The 22,282-nt window shown below is 41.6% G+C and overlaps 1 protein-coding gene and 1 long non-coding RNA gene across 2 annotated transcripts in view; one reads left to right on the forward strand and one right to left on the reverse strand.

The window, feature by feature from the left end:
• The window catches only part of LOC114557845 (uncharacterized), a 41,504-nt gene extending 22,748 nt beyond the window's left edge, over positions 1 to 18,756 (forward strand). Inside the window, exon 3 of the long non-coding RNA XR_003692850.1 lies at positions 18,497 to 18,756. This is a non-coding gene — a long non-coding RNA (uncharacterized LOC114557845). The remainder of the gene's footprint in view (positions 1 to 18,496) is intronic.
• The window catches only part of cyb5r4 (cytochrome b5 reductase 4), a 34,312-nt gene extending 12,266 nt beyond the window's left edge, over positions 1 to 22,046 (reverse strand). The window contains exons 1-11 of the mRNA XM_028581525.1: positions 21,502 to 22,046; positions 19,751 to 19,904; positions 18,485 to 18,585; positions 16,572 to 16,656; positions 15,271 to 15,352; positions 15,114 to 15,171; positions 11,215 to 11,308; positions 7,246 to 7,278; positions 7,020 to 7,142; positions 2,121 to 2,261; positions 501 to 647 (exon numbers count right to left, since the gene is read on the reverse strand). Coding sequence (XP_028437326.1) covers positions 501 to 647; positions 2,121 to 2,261; positions 7,020 to 7,142; positions 7,246 to 7,278; positions 11,215 to 11,308; positions 15,114 to 15,171; positions 15,271 to 15,352; positions 16,572 to 16,656; positions 18,485 to 18,585; positions 19,751 to 19,904; positions 21,502 to 21,585 — 1,102 coding nt within the window. The 5' untranslated portion in view covers positions 21,586 to 22,046. The remainder of the gene's footprint in view (positions 1 to 500; positions 648 to 2,120; positions 2,262 to 7,019; positions 7,143 to 7,245; positions 7,279 to 11,214; positions 11,309 to 15,113; positions 15,172 to 15,270; positions 15,353 to 16,571; positions 16,657 to 18,484; positions 18,586 to 19,750; positions 19,905 to 21,501) is intronic.
• Between the last annotated feature and the right edge of the window lie 236 nt (positions 22,047 to 22,282).

Raw genomic sequence — 22,282 nt, forward strand, 5'->3', positions numbered from 1 at the left:
AGAATGGTGTAAATGATTTCCCTTCATTTGTTTTAAACTCAACAATACATTGTGAATACATATTTCTAAAATCTTTAGTACGTTTTTATTAGACAATACTTTTTCTGACCTTTTTGAATCTTGCCCCTGACAAATAACCCATATTACAAAAAAGACTAAAACTAATAAACTAAACTAAAACTAAGCATTTTCAAAAAATAAACTAAACTAGCAAACCTGCTTTAAAAACTAAGTAAAACTAAACTAAATTTGCAAAACAAACAAAGTCAAAACGTAATAAAAACTAGTGAAAATTGCAAAACTATAGTAACCTTGATCCAAACTAGACATAATATATAGCCCCAAGCAATACAGTCAGAACACTATACAATCACCTCGAGTCCTTCTCGTACCCGCTCAATACATTCTTTTTTAAAAAGTCTCTTGAAATTGCTCATTATTGTACTTGATTTCATCCCCTCACGTGACTCACACACTGTGACACATGGGCTGTGGCTTACCGATGCACAGGCTGTTGAGATGTGGGGTGAACACTCCATCAGGGTAAACTTTGATCATGAGGTAGAGGTCGGATTCCTGCGAGGAGCGGAGAGAGGCTGCTTCCAGGTTCTGATCTACTGGGGTGTACGGCCTCACTACCTCTGTGTCTGGATATGGACAAAAATAACAATTTACTAAGACTTGTTCTAATCATATGAAGTATCTAGTTAAGTTCACTCTGTTTCTTCAGAGCAGCTGCCGTCCTCCTCTGTCAATGCAAAAATAAGGCTTTGAGGGTGCCTTAATAAAGAGATCCCCCTATGCATCTGTACTGATGTGGTATACCTACAGTACTCTCTCTTCATGACATTAAAGGCTTGGGTTGCGTCTGAAATCGCATGCTCTGCACTACATACTCAATATAAAACCTGTTTGGCAATGGCAGAGAAGATTTGGCAAAGTTTTCATGGGCGCAACCCACATACTCAGCGCTGCTGCTCATCCCACTAATGCATGTAATGCTAAACAGGCTTTCCAACGGTATAAGATTTATTGCCAAAAAGCATTGTTACCACAGAGAAATCTACAAAACACAAATATTTTTACTTTTTGTGCTAAGTTTATAAACTTTCGATTAGTGTCCATTCTAATATTATATTAGTGTCCACTGCTAACTATAGTAGCTACATGCTAACGGCAGTAAAAGATGTCACCTTGGCTGCCAATGTTGTTAAATTCTCCCTAATTTTGGGTCGCATTACTGCTGAAACATGTCCGATGGGGTAGTATTTGGTTCAAAATTTAAATACTTTCTACCGATTTTTGACTGTAGAAAGTGCTGCTTCCTTCCATTACAATCTAACGTTAGCATAATGCTAACTATTAAGTAGCTGCATGCTAACGCCAGATAGCTATAAACTTGTCAGCCAATGCTGGTCATTTCTCCCTACATTTTGGGTCACTTTACTGCTGGGACACGTCCGGTTGTGTAGTATTTAGTTTAGACACCTTTTATTTGTGATATTTAGTTGCAGTAACTCCAGCTTCAACTAGTGAAACAAAACTGGAGCACAGCGGAGATTCCAGAAAACGCACTGACCAATCAGAGCAGACTGGGCTTTTTCGGGAGGGAGGCTTAAAAGAGACAGGCGCTCCTACAGAGCTAGAGTCTCATAGAGGGTGAATACCGGTGCAGCAGCCATGGGCAGTATGAGGAAGTATGTTTTTTTTTTTTACATTAAAGCATGTAAACATCTTCTAGTACGAACACAAAATATAAGTAGGTTCAAAGTATGAACGCGAAAATGTTATGTAATAGTTCCCCTTTAATAAAAAAAGCAGACTGTGGACAGAAGCAGCCTTGGGAACTACTGTACTTCAGTGGTTTTGGATGATGAGTAAACATGCTCACTGACGCACAATATAGCCTTGGTAGAGCCTAACAATTCCCATTTTTTACAGACACAGTGTACCACACTGACGCTCTGGCTCTAAGTACTGCTCCCTCACCACTAATGGCAGCAGCATACATGTTTTCCTTACTTGTCTATATGGATACATTTATTTCAATGGGTTAAGTGAACAATGTTTGGACATTCACTGTATTCAGCACAGTGTAATCCATCTGCTCGGCTCCCTACCTTGAATGAGGGCTTTGAGGTAGACGTGTTTTCCAACAGGCACATGCATGACAGTCCCACGTGGGAATTGCAATCTGAACACGTGGGTGTTATGGTTCACCTGAGTCTTAGACACCAACACACAATCCCGATAATAGAGAGCTGCAAAAAAGGAAATTAATGAATGTAGACTTATTATTAACATAGACATCGTTAACATTTTCATGGGTTCCTAATAAGAAAGCAAATATCCAATGTTATCTGATGAAAGATTTTTAAATAAGATGTGGAGGAAGAAGTGGCTCTGGTTGACGCACTGGTGGTTCTTAAAACATTGCATTCCTGGTGTAGTTGCGTTTGTTAAGACCAGAGTAGGGGTGCACAATATATCGACTCAATATCGTTATCGCGATATCACGTTGTGCGATATTATACCGGAAGTCTCGCAATAATTACGCGATATTTTGTTTACGTTGCATCCCGCCCGACATGTAACCAAAGAGTATAGAAGCAACAAGAGGAGAAACTCAATAGAACATTGTGTTGCATTCAGTCCAAGATGGCGGAGCTGCACTCAAACTCTTCCTTTGCAAGCTGCAGCACAACGTTCTTTTGAGTTTAGCCTCTTGTTACGTCTACACTCTTTGATGCACCTCTCGAAAAATACACGTAGCTTGGTAGCGTTGCAATTCCCTGACTCATTTCCTGGTTCTCCTTCTCCATAAACAACATGAAATAAAGGAGAGGGTTAACTTCTCTTGCTCCAGATTTCCCACCGTGTTCAGAAAGAACAGGGGAGACGCGTTGGTTCTCTCACTATAACGTTAGAGTCGCTACTCACTCCGAAGAAAAACGCCTTCAAAAATTAGGTTAAAATGCTGACAGCTAAACGGTGAAGAGTAGCTGCCGTTGTCTGAAAAACAGCACAGACTGAGCCTCGCCAGCCTCGTGCTGCATTCAAAGAAATTGTAAAATACGCTTTCCCATACAGTGTTTGGCCCATTGACATATATTTATAAATGGACCAATAGACCCCGTTGCTCTGGACGGAGACCAGTGAAGGCTATTAGAAGCACTTTTCCGGTGATCTCTTGCTTTACTGCGCAGCCTCCAACTGACAGAGACAACGTAAATGTGACGTGAGCAACATGTCTGAAAGTTGTAAGTCTTCTGGTAGCTGTGTCAAGAGAAATCTCAATCATTCCCAATCTTATAGAGACGGAGAGCGTAGGTATATGTAAGGAGATAACATAAGCACAGGCTAATTATTGCTAACTAACATGCTAGTTAACATTAGTAATTAAACCTAAACAGCTAATGTAAGTCTAAACTGCCTGTGAGCTTCTCCTGTACTATACGGTAATTCCTCTACTGTGCGACAGTAAGTCACTTGGTTATGACACAATCGTTAGCCTATTTTTACAAAATCGTCTGCTACGGAGCCATAACATGAGGTACAAGGTAATGGAGCCTTTTATACATTGTTGTGTTTCTTTAGAAATAAACAACGGACAAATAGAGTCTTTAAACGCTTCAGATGTAAAGTTATTCACAGTCAAGTGACGTAAAAAAAAAATGGCGGTCAGTGGAATGCTATCAAGAGGTGATCGCTTTGTAGCAACAAAATGGCGCCATCGTAGGTTCGCGTTCTGAAGCGAAGCTTACCCCCTTGATATATATAAGGTTTGGCCTCGCCAGCCTTGTGCTGCATTCAAAGTAATTGTAAAATACCCTTTTCCCAGCTAGTGTTTTTTTTTTTTTTTTGTGTCGTTAACAGGAATTTACTGGTGAAATAAAATATTGTTATATGTTATTAGGGCCCGAGCGCCGACATCGGCGAAGGCCCTATTGAAACTGAAGGAATTATTATTTTTCTTTCTTTCTTTCTATTATTTTCCCGTCAAATGAATTGGCTTTTTGAGGGGCTTAACATATTCAAAAACTCACCAAATTTGGCGGCCGCATCAAGTCTGGTGAAAATTTACGTATTTTAAGGGTTTCGAGAGTAGGCGCACAAAAATGGCTTGCTAGCGCCCCCTAGAAAGTTAAGAAAATTGAGCCCCTGCAGTGGGTTTAACGTAGACTCACGAAACTTGGTACACATATGTAACATGTCAAGATGTACAAAAAACTTCATTAGAGCCATACTCTAAACCCAACAGGAAGTCCGCCATTTTGAATTAAATGTTCAAAATTAGTGCGATTTTGGCCATTTCCACATGTCGTACTTTAACAAACTCCTCCTAGAGATTTCATCCGATCAACTTCAAACTCGGTCTGTGCCATCTTAAGATGTTAAAGATGAAAAGTTGTTAAAAGAAAAACTTTTCGTCATAGGGCGTGGCCATGGCAGGCGGCCATTTTGTGCGTTTCGGCGCCGAAACAGGAAGTGGGTGTAACTCGAGTGTACGTTGTCCGATTACCTCGAAACTTTTCAGTTCCATAACATTTGAACTGTTTAAGGTAGAGTCTTGTGTGAGGGGTCATTGAACTCAGCAGAGAGTTCCTTCTTTATTGGTGATGGTTTGGCCCGCCCCCTATGTTTAAGCCACGCCCCCTTTCATACATGCTGACCCATCTAAGGTAGAGTCTTGTGTGAGGTATCATTCATCTCAGCAGAGGCTTCATTTTTAATTGGTGATGGTTGGACCCGCCCCCTATGCTTTAGCCACGCCCCCTTTCACAGCTAATGAACGTATGACGTAGAGTTTTGTGTGACGTATCGTTGAACTCGGCGGGGAGTTCCCTTTTCATTGGTGACGGTTTGTGGCGTCTGAGTGCCGCACAAATGCACGGTCGCAAGGAGCGGCGTCCGCTGGTAACCCGACGCGCGCAGAGGCGCGAGGACCCGTCCATCACTGCTCGCAGCTTTAATTGTTATTACATTTTTAATAAATCATTACATTTTAAATATATATATAATTCTTTCAGTTCAGGCAACATTTTAAATGTATCGTTTTAGCACTGGGAAATATGAAATCTATTTTTTATGCGTTTGTTAATTTTACATATGTTTAAAAATATCTAAATTAATATCGATATCGAAATATTAATTATCGATATCGCAATATCACATTTTTTTCAATATCGTGCACCCCTAGACCAGAGGTGTCAAAAGTATTCACATTCATTACTCAAGTAGAAGTACAGATACTAGGGTTTGAAAAGACTTCTGTAGAAGTTGAAGTATCAACTCAAGCTTTTTACTCAAGTAAAAGTGTAAAAGTACTGGTTTCAAAACTACTTAAAGTATAAAAGTATTGTAAGGGGGGAAAAATGCAATTAAGGACAAAAGCTTAGCCCGCCCCACAGGGGCCTAATAGTGTACTACCCCACTTCCACAAAAAACATTTTTCTAAAGGCCATAAGGACTATAATAATGTTATATTAAAACCATACCTGCTATCTCAGAAGGGCTGAAAAAGGTGACACATCTCTTCTGTGTTTTTCAGACAACGGTAGCTACAGTCTGGTGTTAGAATCCTCGCCAGTGAAATACAGACACACTTTTACACCGTTTAGCTGTCAGCATTTTAACCGTTTACTCCAGCTGCTAGCTAACGGTAGGTTAACGTTAGCTGCTGCCAACTGTAGTGTTAACTAGCGTCCCGTGCGGCGATGTTTCAGTTCTCTAACGTCCGTTTTCGGAGCATCAGAGAGAAGCGCAGTCATTTAAGTGGCACCTAAATAAAGCACCGAAATCCACGTTGCTATTCAGTCCAGTAGATAACTGTCGTTAAGGCACCGGTGGCGTGTTAGCACCGGGTCTGTGCAGGTGCGATGGATCGCGTACAAACCAACAGGATGTCGGAATGGTATATGTTTATACTTCTCATCCAACCACAATCAAATTCACTCTCCCCGGATGGCGCGATTTATCTGGATAGGTTGTTTTTTTTGTGTGTTTTTTTTTAACAATGACAAGCCGGAATGAAAACAAGCCGAACTGAAATAGGAGTAACGAGGCTATTTTTTAAATGTAAGGAGTAGAAAGCACAGATAATTGCGTGAAAATGTAAGGAGTAGAAGTAAAAAGTATGCTGTAAAATAATTACTGCAGTAAAGTATAGATACCCAAAATTTCTACTTAAGTAAGGTAACAAAGTATTTGCTAAACTCAACTGCCTCCCTCTATTCCAAGCAGGACCCCTGGAAGGTCTGAGCATGATATAAGTCTAAGTGTGTCAAACTCAAGGCACTCGGGAAGTACCCGGCCCCTTGCAGATTTTGTTTCGGCCTCATTTCAATTTAGTTTCACAATACATTTTGGCAATCCTAGTTTTGCGCCAAACCAAAAGAAGGGGAACTTGTTTTAAACTGCAATTATGCGACACTAAAAGCAGAATTTGGCAGATTTGCCAACTTTGAGACTCAAAAATTCACCCACAGCACGACAGTTTGCATATTCAGGCTGTGAAACCGGTTGTTGTAAAAAATGTTATCATTGTTTTGCTTGATTTGCTAAATTCTATGATTGCTATGGAAAAAAGGGGAACCACTGCTCACGGCCTTTGTGCCCATGTTGTATGCGTACCGGTATGTTGCAATGTGTGTAGTTAAACACAGGTTAAGAGGCTTAGTCTTTTATGAGTAGCAGTGATTGTGTAGCATCCAGCTCTGGTGAAATCTTGCTAGGTTTGGCATGCATCCCCCTCCTTTGTTGCGTCCTACGAGCCAGTTGTAACAGATGAGCCTACAGAATCTCTTGCAAACTTTCCAACAAAATTTTATTCACTTTAAATGCAGATTAAAACCACTGTATGTTTTTTAATTAAATTTTGACGTTTAATTTCCTGCACCTCTAGGTGACTAATTGATGTGTCACAAGGTATGTCAGTAACATTCAAATTATAGGCAAAGAATTTGTGTAAAGGAGTAAAAGATCCAAAGTCGAATGATTTCGTTGATCTTGGATCTTACCTCTGTCTTTTTTTCGTAGAAATGTATTGTGAAATTCCAGTGGTTGACCAAGTCTTGTCCATTTTTCTTTAGCCTGTTTGCGTATGCTGATCTGGATCTTTCCCACTGAAAAGGCAGTGTGGACTGTTGAAGAAATGACAGTTAAGAATAAGAACGCATGACAGTAACACAGACTTTGTAGATATTATCTACTTTTTTTTTTAATCTAATCAAGATGTATTCTTACCAGCAACAGTTCCTTCAACTTCATCAGCAAGACCTGAAAAGCATGAAAATGAGACTAATTTGACATCCAAAATCACGTGTAAGTCAGCATGGCATTGTGAACAGTGTGACCCTATCTAATCAAATGCTTGCATAAATCATGGTTGGTGCTATGGTGTCAGCAACTTGTCTAATAGCATACTTTGTAAGCAGGGCTTTAAAAGGTCCAGTGTGTAACCTGTTTAGTTGTTCATTATCAAAATCTGTGTTGCCCGTTCACAAACTTGTGCTTTTTCATGAATATTTACCAGCACCATCAATTCCAAGTGTTCCCTTTGGCTTGAAATTTTACATTTGCATTTGCATGAACTGGGGTAGACGCTCCATATTCATGCCCCATCTTGAAATACGTTAGCCGGTGAGGGACATACAGGACATACTGCTCCGCCTTTCACGTTTTCGCTGTCCTATGGTAAACTCACAGGTGCTCCTAATGCTGCTAATGGGTATCGTCGCTTCCCAGCCCCGGCAAGTTTGAAGAAGGAAACATGGAGGACTACACATATTCAAAATCCAAATTTCAGGAACAGGAGTCTTCTTCTTCGCCCAGAAAAAGATAAAGGATATTGAAAAGAGCAAGAGACCGGCTTTTTGAAGCGTGAAGCCTACCGTAGCTGTACGTACTTTTAACTGCGTGGTGCGAGAGAGTTGATAAGTAGTAGTTAAGTTAGTTAGGGGGAAAAAATGTAGAGATATTTTTCAAGCGTAAAGTAAATGTAAATGTTTATATTTGAAGGTATATCTGCCAGCAATCAACCGAAACACATATTTTTTTTAAGAAACATGGATGCTTAAATGTATTCCGTGGCACTCATAATCTGTTTTATTTTCCCTGGGAAAAAAATGGGCTAGTGGAAAATCTGATTGGTTGGTAATTAAAAAAAATCTACTAGCATTGTTGGCTGGTTAATTGAAACCCCTGTTGTAGGCAAATGCAACATTCAGATGAACTTTAGCTTTTCTCTGGGTACAACCGCCATTCTTCAGTAAAACAACCAGTGAAACAAAGTCCTCATCCCTTAGATATATGGAGCAGGCCAAAATTAGAACCATCTTGCAATATAAAGCAGTCAAATACAACACTACAAAATACAGTCTCAAAATGTACAACAGACTGTTATCTACACCTCTGCGGCAGTGTAAATAATTCAAAATCATGTTTCGCAATGGTTAAGTGTTTCTTACGGGACTCCTAATTTTCTGGGGTTTCATTTATAAACGTGGCGTACGCAAAAAACGGGTTGAAAACATGCGTACGCCACTTCCCATGGTTGTGATTTATAAAAAACAAACTTGACGGGAGACTGTGCGGTCCTCCACGCAAACTCTGACCCATGCGTACGCACATTTTGGAGACAAAATAGGAATTGGCGACGCAGATGGTGAGGTGGTGAACTGAAGTCAGACTGCAGAAAGAAAATGGGAATAAGATTACTCGTAATATTTTCAAGTATTGATGCCTCACGCACATTTTTACACTCCATATCATCCACGTTATCATGAGGATTAAATCCAGCAGTGTTATTTGCGCTTGTACTGAGTGATACTTGTTCCATAAACACCTCCAACTCAAATCTTTTTTATTCTTAATTTTTAATCGGCGCTGTCTCGCCATCACATTGTCCGCTATGGAGCGCAGGAGGAGGAGATGGCCCGACTGCATGGAATACAGGATAGCATCAAATACCCTAGCATTAGATAACTGTAGAACAGAGTGTAAATAACTGAATATCTGTCTTTAATACTGTGCATACATCATCAAATGTCAAAGTCTGAAAATAATCGTTACGCTCTATGTTCTCGTTATCGGTCCGAACTTTAATACTGTTCATATCATGTATCACATCTATGTACTGAATTGGGTCCAGTAACGAGGGAAAGGCGCCGGAACCGTGCCATCCCGGTCCAAATACAGGTACTCGCCACTCTGTGGGCAACCGGCTGTTTGGCTTGTTTGGATATAATATATAGTTCTGTTAAATCTTATTATATACCTCTGGTATATCGAAGCTGTCCTTGAGTGCCATAATGCCTGCCATTTTGGACGTATTATTAATACAGTACATGTAGTTAGAGATCAGGGTTCCCTACACTGTGCAAGAACAGGCCGAAATTATAATTCAATTTGCAGCAATTCCTCAACGTCTGAGAAATGTTTTGCTTTTTCTCCGCCAGTCATGATGATTCGGTGTAACAACTACCAGTGTCATTCACACACAAGGTGCTTTGCATTGACTATTTGTGGTTAAAAATGGGCGTGTACAGGGCGGGATAAGAGGCTGATCCACATACGCACACTTGTAGGTAATCTGATTTATAAACGGAACATTGTTTACAGGTGTGCGTACACACGGTTTTATAAATCTGACTTTTTCTTGGCGTACGCCATTTTGGGCTTAGGGGCGTACGTACACAGTGACGGATTTGTTGATTTTCACATTTGTTGACCAAATCACATTATGTTTGTAGCAACCAAAGTTAGTTCTCTGTTACAATTAAAAATGAGTGTATTATCATTTAACGCACACATGTCAAACTCAAGGCCCCTTGCAGATTTTGATTCGGCCCACGTATAAATTTAGGATCATAATTTTTTTGGGGGGCTTTTTCTCAAGTTTTTGAATGCTTTTGGCGCTTTTATCGTCGTTCTTGCTACTTTTTTCGGCACCTTTTCCAAAGTTTTTTTTTTATATATATTTTTCTTGCTTTTGTCGACCTTTTAGCAGCACTTTTTGTCTTTTTTTGCAGACTTTTTTTTAGGGCTTTAGGTCGACCAAACTAAGTCAGAAGACTATATGAGACATGCAATAATACAGTCAAAGATATTTGACTTTTTTGAAATAAAACCATGTCAATAAACTATACAGTAAACTAGCCCTTGATGTGATCCACATTTTCCAGTGTGGCACTTAGTGAAATTGAATTTGACACCCCTGATTTAACTGTTTTAAAGACGTAAAGACCACACACGACTGATGCAGCACATTTTTAGATGTGGAGCCAGGCCTGATGGGGGTTCCTGAGGGAGTTCACTTAGGAGAGCAGACACATAACTCTGCAATGATCTTTATATGGAGTTGTGTGACATAATTCCATGCACATGGAGTACTTGTCCTACTGTCTGCAGATGGCTATGGACCTTTTTCACAGCAGACATTTTGACTTGTCATAGTAGGAAAATCACAGCTGAAAGTGATAACCTTAACGAGGGCTCCATTCCATCAAGTGTCCCAGTAAGCTATATCAGTGAGTCAGCACGCACAATACCAGGGCCTCTCCTAAGTGGAATACAGCCATCGTTAATGGTTTTGAATACACCTTTGCTTTTCCTACTATGACATGTCAACATGTCTGCCGTGAAAAAGGTCTATAGGAATTTAATTGTACCTTATTAATCCCATATTATTAGATGGCCACCCTCTAAACCAGTAGGTAATCCTGGCACTGACAAGCAAGCAAGCAAACTTAACCTACACGGTACTGTGTGGCTAGGCATGGGCCCGTTACCGGTTTCAAGGTATACCGCGGTTTGAAAAAGTCACGGTTTTAAAACATTTTTAGAGACAAAAGTCTTCAAGGACAGAAATATAATCCTAAATATAAATCCTTCTTCCTGCCAGTGTGCAGTGCGTTTAATAATTAAATACATTGTGTTCAATTCTTTTTTTTACCCAAAAATAAAACATTTTAAAGCTGTAATTTCAATACCGCAATACCGTGATATTTTTGCTGAAGGTTATCATCCTGTCAGTATCTCAAACCGGCCCATGCCTGTATGTAGCACTTTTCACAAACAGAAGTTACAAAAGGACTTTACAGGAGAAAGAAAAGAGGAAGAAGAAGAAAACAATATGTGCTGCACATCAGCGTGTCTCACTTTTGTTTTGCAGAAGAAAGCACTTTAAATGTAGGAAGCCATAGCTCTACTCACGTAAATGTATCATGTAGGACATTTGCCCCAGCAGCACTTCCAGCCGTAGAACCCCGGCCTCAAGATCAACAGTGGTGCAGCCCGAGCTGGGGATCTGACAGAAAAAAAAACAATATCAGGGATTTTTTCCTGCATAGAGAACGTTTTAGCGCCCCCAAGAGGTTTTTAGCCAGCGCCAAAGGAAAATCGCAAGTGCCACTGTATATTTAACATCACTGACAAATTATTCATCAATAGAATGTATTTTAAAATAAAAAACATTACAGATCATAATGTTTTGTATTCATAATACTACTGTATTATGTAAGTCAGTGATTTTCAACCACTGTGCCGCGGCACACTAGTGTGCCGTGAGAGATTGTCCTGTGTGCTGTGGGAAATTATCCGATTTTACTTAATTGGTCCAACATATTTTTTTATTGAGTTACTGCAAATAATTTTCCATTGTTGCGCATCTGTGCCTCAATATGATGACTGGCAGAGAAGTTAAATACTATTCTGTGTCAGTAGGTGTCAGTATAGCCTAATAATGACCTTGTTGATTTAAGACCATAGAATTACTGCCCGCAGCAAGTTTGCGACCAAAATTTGAGAGTGTGCGACTGAATTTTACATCTAGTCGCACATGTGCGACCAGTAAATTTGCCCCCTTTTTTTACACGTTAAACGTTGACATTTCGGTACCTGAGAGCGCGTAAGCGCAAGCTTATCTGTCCTCTCTGAGAACTGACAGAGAGCAGAGCTCTGACACACACTCGCACACACGCAGAGCTGCAGACGATGCAAACTACGTCGGCTCTGCAGTTTTGTGGAAGGGAGTCACGGAAATGCCGATAAAGTGGTTTCAAGTGTGGTTACAGTTTTTCATAACTTCAAGCAGACAGCGTTTGCTGCGATATGATATTAATGGCGAGCCGAAAGCGGTCGCGGAGCTGTTGACGTTACACTTCACAATTTTCATTTGGGGGCCACTATGCTCCTAATGAAAAAAGTTAGTCTGGAGCCCTGCTGCCACCTTTCCCGCGCATCCCGCAGTGACAGGATGTAAGCAGTAGGGCCGAGATCATCGATGTAAGCCTGCAAAAGCGATGGATACATTTAAAAAAAAAAGGAAAAATGCAGATTCTGATTATTAGGCTACAATGTGTCATTTTTGGTTGGTGGTGTGCCGCGGGATTTTTTTGAATGTAAAAACTGTGCCGTGGCTCAAAAAAAGATGAAAACCACTGATGTAAGTCACTCAAAATGTGCTCCTTTCCGTTAAGTCCTGTTCATCGAATGAACTGAACTTTATGGTCAAGTGTAGTAGGATGCCAAAGCCCCCTTCCCTCACTGCATTATACTTTGTTTTAGTTTTTTTTATTGTTACCTGCCACCAGAATTTGCCTTGATTACATTTTTACCATAAATTTGACAGTGCAGGAAGTCTTTTGGCGCTTACCCACTGCTAGTACCAGCTCTACTCAGCTTGGCTCAACCGCGTTGCCCCGTCCTCCTTTTTCCATTGCAGATTTAGTACCGCTTCATGCGTGTGGCGAGCGTGGCTGGTCGTCATAGCGCCACCGCAGGAAACGGTCGTGACCTAACGCGACACACACACAGAACGTCGAAGGTGTGTTGTTGTTGCCACAGCCAGAAGACAAATTTTGTTTCAAAAGAAGCTGGAGGCAGCAAAAAAAACAAAAAAATGCCGCTGACTAAACTATTTAAAAACGGCGGGTTTGTTCAGGACACCCCCGTCTGTCGCTGGCAATGATGACGCAGTGATTAGACGATTCTCTCCAACCAATCAGAAGTCTGCAGGTTTTCACGTTACCTTTTGGTATCTCCTCAGCTCACTTGGAACCTCGACGGAGGTGATACTAAAAAAAGTACCTGTTGGCAGGTACCAGCGACTTTTTTTCATAATGGAAAACCAAAAAAGGCGAGTCGAGGCGAGCAGGTACCATGTAATGGAAAAACGCCATTTGACACTCAAAAATTCTTGAGGGAGTACCCCCCAGACACCCCGCTTCATATGTGTCCCCATAAATGCCCATTCTGAGCCAGGACAAACCCTCAATATGCATAAATTACAGCTTACAATCAATTACAATGATATGTTCAATTAATTGCACATTTATTTTCGGTTCTAAATGAACTTTGAAAGGAAAACATTTTCAAGTTTTTAAGGCTTAAGTGGTATTTAAGTGGTAAGCCGCGACAGCTTGCGGAGCCTTCGTGCTGGAAACAACAGCCGTGGCGACGTCATTTTTTGGCGCGCGCACCTCCTGACTGGAACACCGCGGCTACCGTAAACCTAGCTTTACGCCGTCCCAACCCTCACGTGGTTGGGGGGACAAAGGTGAAGATCAAGAGGGATCCTGGTGTCTAGCCTGCAGATAGAGGGTGCAGCAGAGAACACACACATTAGCAGTGATTTCTGGGTTCTTTTGTTGTGCTTGGGCTCAGTCTTGAAGCAAAAATTAAAAACACGCACTTGTGACACAAGTAGGGCTGTGCAATTAATCGAAATTTAATTGTGATTATGATGTTGACTCCCAATGATCACAAAAACTGAATAATCGAGAACTTATTTAGCTCATTACGTTTTGCAAGTAAACTCTTATATTCTTGTATTCTGAATGAAAATATTAAATTTAATAATAAGTATTGAGCAAATTTCACAGTTGTATGTATTTTTTTTTTCTGTTGATTTAGTTAACTTTTTCCACTGTTTTTTAAGTTCAATAATTGCAACATCATTCCAGAAGCCAACGAGTAATTGTGTTAAATTATTGCAATTTCAATATTCCATCCATCTTCGTCCGCTTATCCAGTATCGGGTCGCGGGGGGAGCAGCTCCAGCAGGGGACCCCAAACTTCCCTTTCCCGAGCAACATTAACCAGCTCCGACTGGGGGATCCCGAGGCCTTTCCAGGCCAGGTTGGAGATATAATCCCTCCACCTAGTCCTGGGTCTTCCCCGAGGCCTCCTCCCAGCTGGCCGTGCCTGGAACACCTCCCTAGGGAGGCGCCCAGGGGGCATCCTTACCAGATGCCCGAACCACCTCAACTGGCTCCTTTCGACGCAAAGGAGCAGCGGCTCTACTCCGAGCTCCTCACAGATGACTGAGCTTCTCACCCTATCTCTAAGGGAGACGCCAGCCACCCTCCTGAGGAAACCCATTTCGGCCGCTTGTACCCTGGATCTCGTTCTTTCGGTCATGACCCAGCCTTCATGACCATAGGTGAGGGTAGGAATGAAAACTGACCGGTAGATTGAGAGCTTTGCCTTCTGGCTCAGCTCTCTTTTTGTCACAACGGTGCGATAAATTGAATGTAATACTGCACCCTCTGCACCGATTCTCCGACCAATCTCCCGCTCCATTGTCCCCTCACTCGCGAACAAAACCCCAAGGTACTTAAACTCCTTCACTTGGGGTAAGGACTCATTCCCTACCTGGAGTAGGCACTCCATCGGTTTCCTGCTGAGAACCATGGCAATTTCAATATTGACCGCAATAATCGTGATTATATTTTGTTCCATAATTGAGCAGCCCTAGACACAACCCTCATTGTGCATGCCCCTCCCTTCATCAGCCTGGTGGGTGGAGTCGGATCATCAGGGAGATTCAGCTCACCAGCTCAGCCAGTCTCTTTCTATACCCTTGGCTTCCACCCTGTTTGCTTTGGTTGTATTAGTTTGTCTTTACGGCAAATACCCTTTTAGTTATGTAAAATAAACTTATTTTTAGTTACAACTAAGCCTGGTCTCCCTTCCTTGGTCCTGCATTGGGCCAGGCTATGACACACTCTATAGCTCATTAACAACCCACTGGCATTTTTAACTGTATGCCAACAGAGTTCAGTAGCTCATTTGATGCCTCAGGAATGTGGGTGTGGTCGATGAGGGATTACCTTCCGTTTAGCATAAAGGACCAGATGAACAGTCACATCAGTTTGGAACCAGTCATACCTACACAAACAACAGATAGCAGATAATAATAATGTCATTGTGTAGGAGTTTAACTTTGACGTGTCTGTATTATATTTGTTTTTAGATGTCCTTTCATACCGAGGCCGGGAGTCTTTGTCTTGGAGAGGAGCCACTGACATAGGTGGGGCGAGGCCAGTCGGTGGCGTAGGAGGGGTGACAGCTGACAAGAAAAACAGAAATGAACGCCAACCACTACTGAGGCATACCATAATTCTTTAGATAGATTTTCAGGCAGCCACTGTTTACCCTTATTCTAATACTGACACTTGCACTTCCTTCTTCCTTCTAAATCTCTTTTTTAGTCTTTTATTAGTCACATTTTTGAGAGCTTAGCGCAGGAAATCAACTTGTTAAAAGTTCTCAAGAGTGACGGACTGGTACTACTTTTAGAACTAAGAGTAAAAGCATTCAATCAACATTGTCATCCCCAAGGAATTTACTCATTTCGTTTCTGATATTAAGGACAGCTGTAGGTAACCTGAAGGGATCAGGCAGAAACATTATGTGGTATAACAATGTGCTTAAACCATTTTTGTGACTAGCTTTGTGCAGGATCCATCAACAGGGTCCTTACACTTTTTGACAATAGTGAAAACGCAGCTTTGTGACCGTCATGATCTACCACAACCAACAATATTTGTATATATTTATTTTTCACGCCAAGCTATGTATAAATTACAGTCGGACTGATACTGGGTGTAGATGCCAATATGTATATTAGAGTTTGATTTTTTTTAAATGAACACATGACGTAAATTTTTTTTCTTACATAGATCTCTTTGGTTATTTAAATGCCTGTGATCAAGGCACACTATTGATCAGCCTCTAATATTTTTTAATGTATAGAAAACCTTAGTTACTTGTAATATTTTGCTATACAGCTGCATTTAAAATGTTTCCATTGTCTAATACCTCCAACTGCAATGAAAAAAAACTAGAATAAGTCTTAATCATAATTTCTACTTTGTGACTTAAAGGGTCGTATACAGTGATGTTACACTCTCTCCTAGGAGCCATCTTTCTCTTCATGAAATTTTCTTGGAGGTGGAAAAACATAACAGGCATCACAGATCTTTTTTATAAAGATACCGCCAAAAAATAGAAGACATGGAGTTTAACCGTAGGAGTGCCTGAAGTGGAACGTAGATACTAGCTTAATAAACATGTGAGTGTTCCGTAAAGTACTTGTAGAGACAATATAAACTGTGAGTCGGGCAGGCGAGACGCTCCCGTGTGTGTGTGTGTGTGTGTGTGTGTGTGTGTGTGTGTGTGTGTGTGTGTGTACACGTGTGTGTGTACACGTGTGTGTGTGTACACGTGTGTGTGTGTACACGTGTGTGTGTGTGTACGTGTGTGTGTGTACGTGTGTACGTGTGTACCTTTATTGGCTGTGGGGACCTTGGTGGCCATCCTGCCCACCAGGCACTCTTTTAACATGGACTCATAGTTCACCCAACGATGGACCTATGCAAAAAACACACGCATTTCACTATAGCAACACATGTAAACCCTATCAAGTCACCGATAAACAGATTAAAGAGCTAATAGAACTACATTAAACCGTGCAGCACTCACAAGGCAGCCCATTAACTTACATTGTATCTTATTTCGCCGCTGCCGACTGCAGCGATCTCGCTTAATACTGGACCAATGTCAAAGATTGTTGTTCCCATCAGTCACTTAGACACAAAAACATAGGAAAATAAAAAACATAGGTCCAGGTTGAAGAAAAAAAACGGTAGTTGGCCTTTAAAGTGTATTTATTTACTGTGCCGTTTTCTAATGTTTAGTATCTTGTATTTCAGCTGCTGGCTCAGTGTGACGGGCGTACCTGGTTTTCATTTGTGTTGTTTAATGTTTCTGTGTTTGTTGCCGTTGTAGTGCTGTCAATATAATATGTTTGTCATGGTCCTTGATGTGATTTCAGGGTTTCTGCAGGTATCACTAAGTCAAATTTAAGACTTTTTAATACCATTATGAAGGAAATTTAAGAACTTTATCACAACATCAACTTTGCCTTTTTTTCAAGCCAAGTATCGCTAAACTTGCACGTCCCCACAGTTGAAGAATGAAATCTGTTTTATGTCCGTGGTACAATCTGAAAGAGACTCGCACCAATCACACGAAAGCTGATTGGCTGCAATATAAGTTGCATTTTGGTCTCATTTGTAGTCGTAATACAGCAAAGTTATATTTGGACTACAAAAGAAAGAACTACACCACCATGGAATTAAAAAAAAGAGCATTAGAGGTAGCGTTGCATGGATGTAAGAAAATGAAGACCTGTTTAAAATTAAGACCAAGAACACAATACTTCAGCGAATTTAAGACTTTTTAAGGCCTATGACATGCTGCTTTTTGGATGCTTTTATATAGACCTCAGTGGTCCCCTAATACTGTATCTGAAGTCTCTTTTATATAGACCTTAGTGGTCCCCTAATACTGTATCTGAAGTCTCTTTCCTGAAATTCAGCCTTGGTGCAGAATTACAGCCACTAGAGCCAGTCCCACAATGAGCTTTCCTTAAAGCTGTTATATACTAGACGCGTCCAAGGTGGCGCGCAACATCGTGACGTCAAAATGATGTAATATCCAGCCGGCGCGTCTGATTTATGGCGCGCGAGCCGAGGTCGCGCACGGCTCTTTTTTTTTTTTCTTAGCAACGTCGGTAACCTTAGCTCATTAGCGCCACCGCTGTTCAGGAGAAGACTGCAGCTAGTGTCGCAAACACCAGCGCAGGTATAAATAGTCACAGCGATTTCATGACGTCGCATATAAAAGCGCCAGCTCAGCTGCTGTTACTGTAAAACACGCTTTAGGAATCGCCATTTATGTGTCTGTAGCTTTAAATGCTATTGAGGAGGAGAGAGGGGGGGCAAGGTGGAGGGTGGGGGTGTGGCCATGCTTCACTCGTTTGCAAGCCATGATGTCTCTCTCTTTCTCATGGGTGGGTCAAATTCTCTGGGCAGGCAAAGCAGATAAAGGGGGAGATAACCTTTCCCCTAATGACGTCATAAAGGGAAGATTCCAGATCGGCCCATCTGAGCTTTCATTTTCTCAAAGGCAGAGCAGGATACCCAGGGCTCGGTTTACACCTATCGCCATTTCTAGCCACTGGGGGACCATAGGCAGGCTGGGGGAACTACTGGATTTGATGCCTCCTGCAGATCAAACTTCCTCTGGGATAATAAAAGTTGAAGTTGGAAAATAATTGCACCTTTTAACATTTGTACCTTTAGGTTTATAAAGTACCATGAAAATGACAGTGCTCTTTCTCCATCCCCTTCCATACCTGGTCAAATAGCTCAGTGCCATCTATCCCAGCGGCCTTCATCAGCTCCGCTTCCCCACCAGGGTGGTAGTCCATGTAGGGGGTCACGTTGTAAACCATACCTGAAAACATCCAGAAGGAAAAAGAGCTTTGTGTATATCACGTTCCACTGTCTGTTGTTCTGCTGACAGAAATGATAACAGCACACACACTTACTGTATGTCAAATGATGGCATTATGTTTAATGCCAGCAGTAGCTTGTCAGCTAGCCACTGCTGACAATGACCCTAATGAAGATTACATACAAAAGATACAATGCATATTGCAACTGTAAAATAAAGGCTTTTTTTCCACATACTCTACAGTGTGGCTTGGATTATTTTTTAAGGAGACTTTGACTGAGATAGGTGAGATCAAGTATCATTAAGCTGACATCAAGTATTCTCCAACCTGCTAAACACTACAGCTACTAGGGGTTGGGGAAAAAATATCTAAAATTGTATACATTGTGATTTTCTTTTTTGTGACGACTTTTAAAATGTTTCCCTAAAATTGATCGACAATCAACAAAAGCCTATCGTTCCAGCCCTAACAGCTACCATGCAGGTTAACTTATTCCCCGGTTTCCTTTAAAGGCCCAGACATGGCCGGCCCCGCGGCAGTAAAGGCAGTCGGACTGATCAGTCTCACGAGTTGGTCAAAAAAGTGCCTCCTGAACACACCAAAGTGACGAGACGTAACACGTCTCCATAACAGCAGGTGGCGCTAATCTGTATTGCCGCCCAAAAATGAAAACCAGCAGCTGATTGGACGCATCACATGGGTCTGGTTTCTCCGGAAATTCAAAGACAGACTGTCATGGCGGCTTGTTCAGAATACAATCTCATATTGTACTAAAATAGTTCACCAAAACGTGTTTCTGAAAACATTTTAAGTGAGAAATAGGCCGTGAAGTTGCTGAATCTGTCTTCAGATCGACAAAGGTCAGTTTAAAAGATTTTCGTCAGATTTTGAGAGACTCTAGTCCCGCTCATTCCGCTCCCCGTTTCCGGGTTACCACTCTACCAATCAGATGGGTCATTTGAGTCTGACTGCCGGCAGTGCCCGCCCCACCGATTATACGTGTCAGATCGGCCAAAATGAAAGCCGACAGATGACGGCACGGAACACAACAAACAGACTCAAGTTACTGACCAGACCGTCCGACGGCCAATTATCGGCTTAGTGTGTCTCGGGCTCAAGTGTGAAGTAGCCCCTGTCCCATGTCAGACTATCATGCAGGCTCACCTCGTATGCAGGTCCAGCAGTCATCCCTTGTGTTGTGTTTCTGCAGCTCTTCCTGGGTAACTTCAATCAGGCGCCCTCTAAGCCCAGTCAGGTCTTTTCCACTCTTGGAAAATCGAATCCAGTCCATTAGACTGTGGCCAGGCTTCAACGCCACCTAGCGTTAAATAGGCAAGGGCAGAGTCAAGTAAAAGAAGATAGCCTTGTATTATTCTCTTCTCGAGATATGTGAAGGCATGTTAAGACCAAATTTAAGACACAGCATCGTCACGTTGAGCCCGTGCGTCACCAACAGACTCAACAAACTGATCCGCAAGGCCAGTGATGTTGTTGGGGTGGAGCTGGACTCCTTAAAGGCAGTGGCTGCATCTCATGTCTCTAATTTGATAGCTCCTCGCTCCTCGGCTGACCCTGAAATGGTTCCGTCTCTCCTCCGTAAAGGCCGTCTCAAAGCTCTTATGTCTACCATGAGGAGTGAGCATCGAGGAGGGATCTCCGAGGAGCTACGAGCGAGGATTCCCAGAAGCTGTGCAGCTGAAAGGGTTGCTACTCTAACACCGCCCATACAGCTGACGAATTAATGTGATACATCAGAGTAAAGGACGTCTCATCTTTAAAACACATTTGCTCGCTTCCTCTCTCCTCCCATGATTTCCTCGCGTCTCTCCTATACTTCCTCTGTGGAACGGACTAAGACGCAAGGAAGGGAGGCAAGCGGAGAAGCCGGGGATGCAATTTAAGAGAACTGAGATTCAGCCAGTGTCAGAGAGGAGGATGCTGTCCAAAATACATTCCATCCTGGACAACTCCTCCCACAGGGTTTCCCCCAGAAAAGTTGTTAGGCCTGGTGGCAAGTTTCTTTTTTTCGACAAGGACTTGGCTGGGGCCAGTCATAGACTGACGGCAGCATTAATGCAAAGCCCAATAGTTTCTGTGATAACAGATAAAAGGTTTGAAATTGAGAATTTAAAAAAGCTATAAGACAGATTCCAGGTCAGTGCTAAAAGCTAACTGAAGATTTGAAAATATGACTATGTCTAAGTTTCCAACCGAGCCGCCCCACCGTAACTGTAGTTTAAACACGTCTTAAAAAATACATTACAAAATAATTGATTACATTACATGTCATTTAGCTGACGCTTATCCAAAGTGACATACAATTGCTATATATGTCAGAGGTTGCACGCCTCTGGAACAACTATGGGTTATGTGCCTTGCTCAGGGATACATTGGCTGATGTATTGCAGTGGGAATCAAACCCAGATCTCCCACATCAACGGCATGTGTCATATCCACTGCACCACCCCCATAATCTACATAATTCTCAGTGATTTAGGCCTGGTGGGGGGACATACTTGTACAATCATTTGTACAATCCATTGTTATAGAAACATAATCTTTTTAACCTAATCTCACTTTACTTAACGTTTTTATTTCTAACTGTAGGTATGTTACTTTATACAACTGACAAGCTCTTTTCTTACTCTTATTTCACATTTAATTTCACTGTGAGCAACTGCAACTAAACAAAATTAGCACGTGTCACTGTTGACTATATGTAGGCTATGTCGAAATTAAGACAGCTCTGAAGGATTTAACGTTAGCTAGTTCCTAGATGTGGTGTTCACTATTATTATAGGGTAGTAGGCTACTTTTGTCACTCAGAGAAAACTTTACACTCTCAGGGTTTAGAAAAGGTTTTATGTATACTTTCTATAGACAGAAGAAGTGAGTTTCATCTGTTGTGGTGTTACCTTGTTCCTTCCGGACTGGCCGGACGGAGCGACCCGCTGCTGGGAACACGGCGCAGGGAACGACTGGCTGGGAACGTTCAACATGTTGGGAACGCTTCGGAGGCAGCCCCAGTTTCGAAGAAACCCTATTTAACCAACGGTAGTTCACCACATAACACACATGCACGACAGTTTTGTAACTCAGTCACACCGGCTGCTAAATGTAAAAGGTACAAGTCCCCTCCCTTGTTGTGACCTTAACAGTCATTGGTTGTGACACATTTCTCTTGAAAAACTGTGTTGAGCAATGCTGCTTAGCTAGAAAGGCTAAACTAAGCTAGGCTAAGAAGACATTACGTGCTAACTAATAACAGCACATTATATATCGTCACATTACATTTCGATTAAAGTTAATATTTGCCGTGTTAAATAAATAATTAAGAAGCAAATTCATAAGTTGCTCGCTATCTAGCTAAGTAATTGGTTCCGCCACCATGTAAAGACTACACTCGCTAATGTTAATTGTCGCACAATTTGACGACGACGTCAACAAATGGTGTCATCAAGTTGCGACGGTCCTCTGTTGCCCTCTACTGTTCGTTCGTATATATATAGTGTCTATGGTAGGCTTATCCATATATGTATTTATAAAAGCGCCTATAATGCAATGCAGATTAAGCCTGAATTTACAAGGCATCTCAAGACAAGAAAGTAATGTAAGTTCCTTTAATAACTCAGAAATAACATGTTTTTACAAATAACACTTGGAATGATAAAGGTAGTGATAAATAAAATGACCATG

Source organism: Perca flavescens, chromosome 6, assembly GCF_004354835.1.
Source record: "Perca flavescens isolate YP-PL-M2 chromosome 6, PFLA_1.0, whole genome shotgun sequence".
NCBI classification, from domain to species: Eukaryota; Metazoa; Chordata; class Actinopteri; order Perciformes; family Percidae; genus Perca; species Perca flavescens.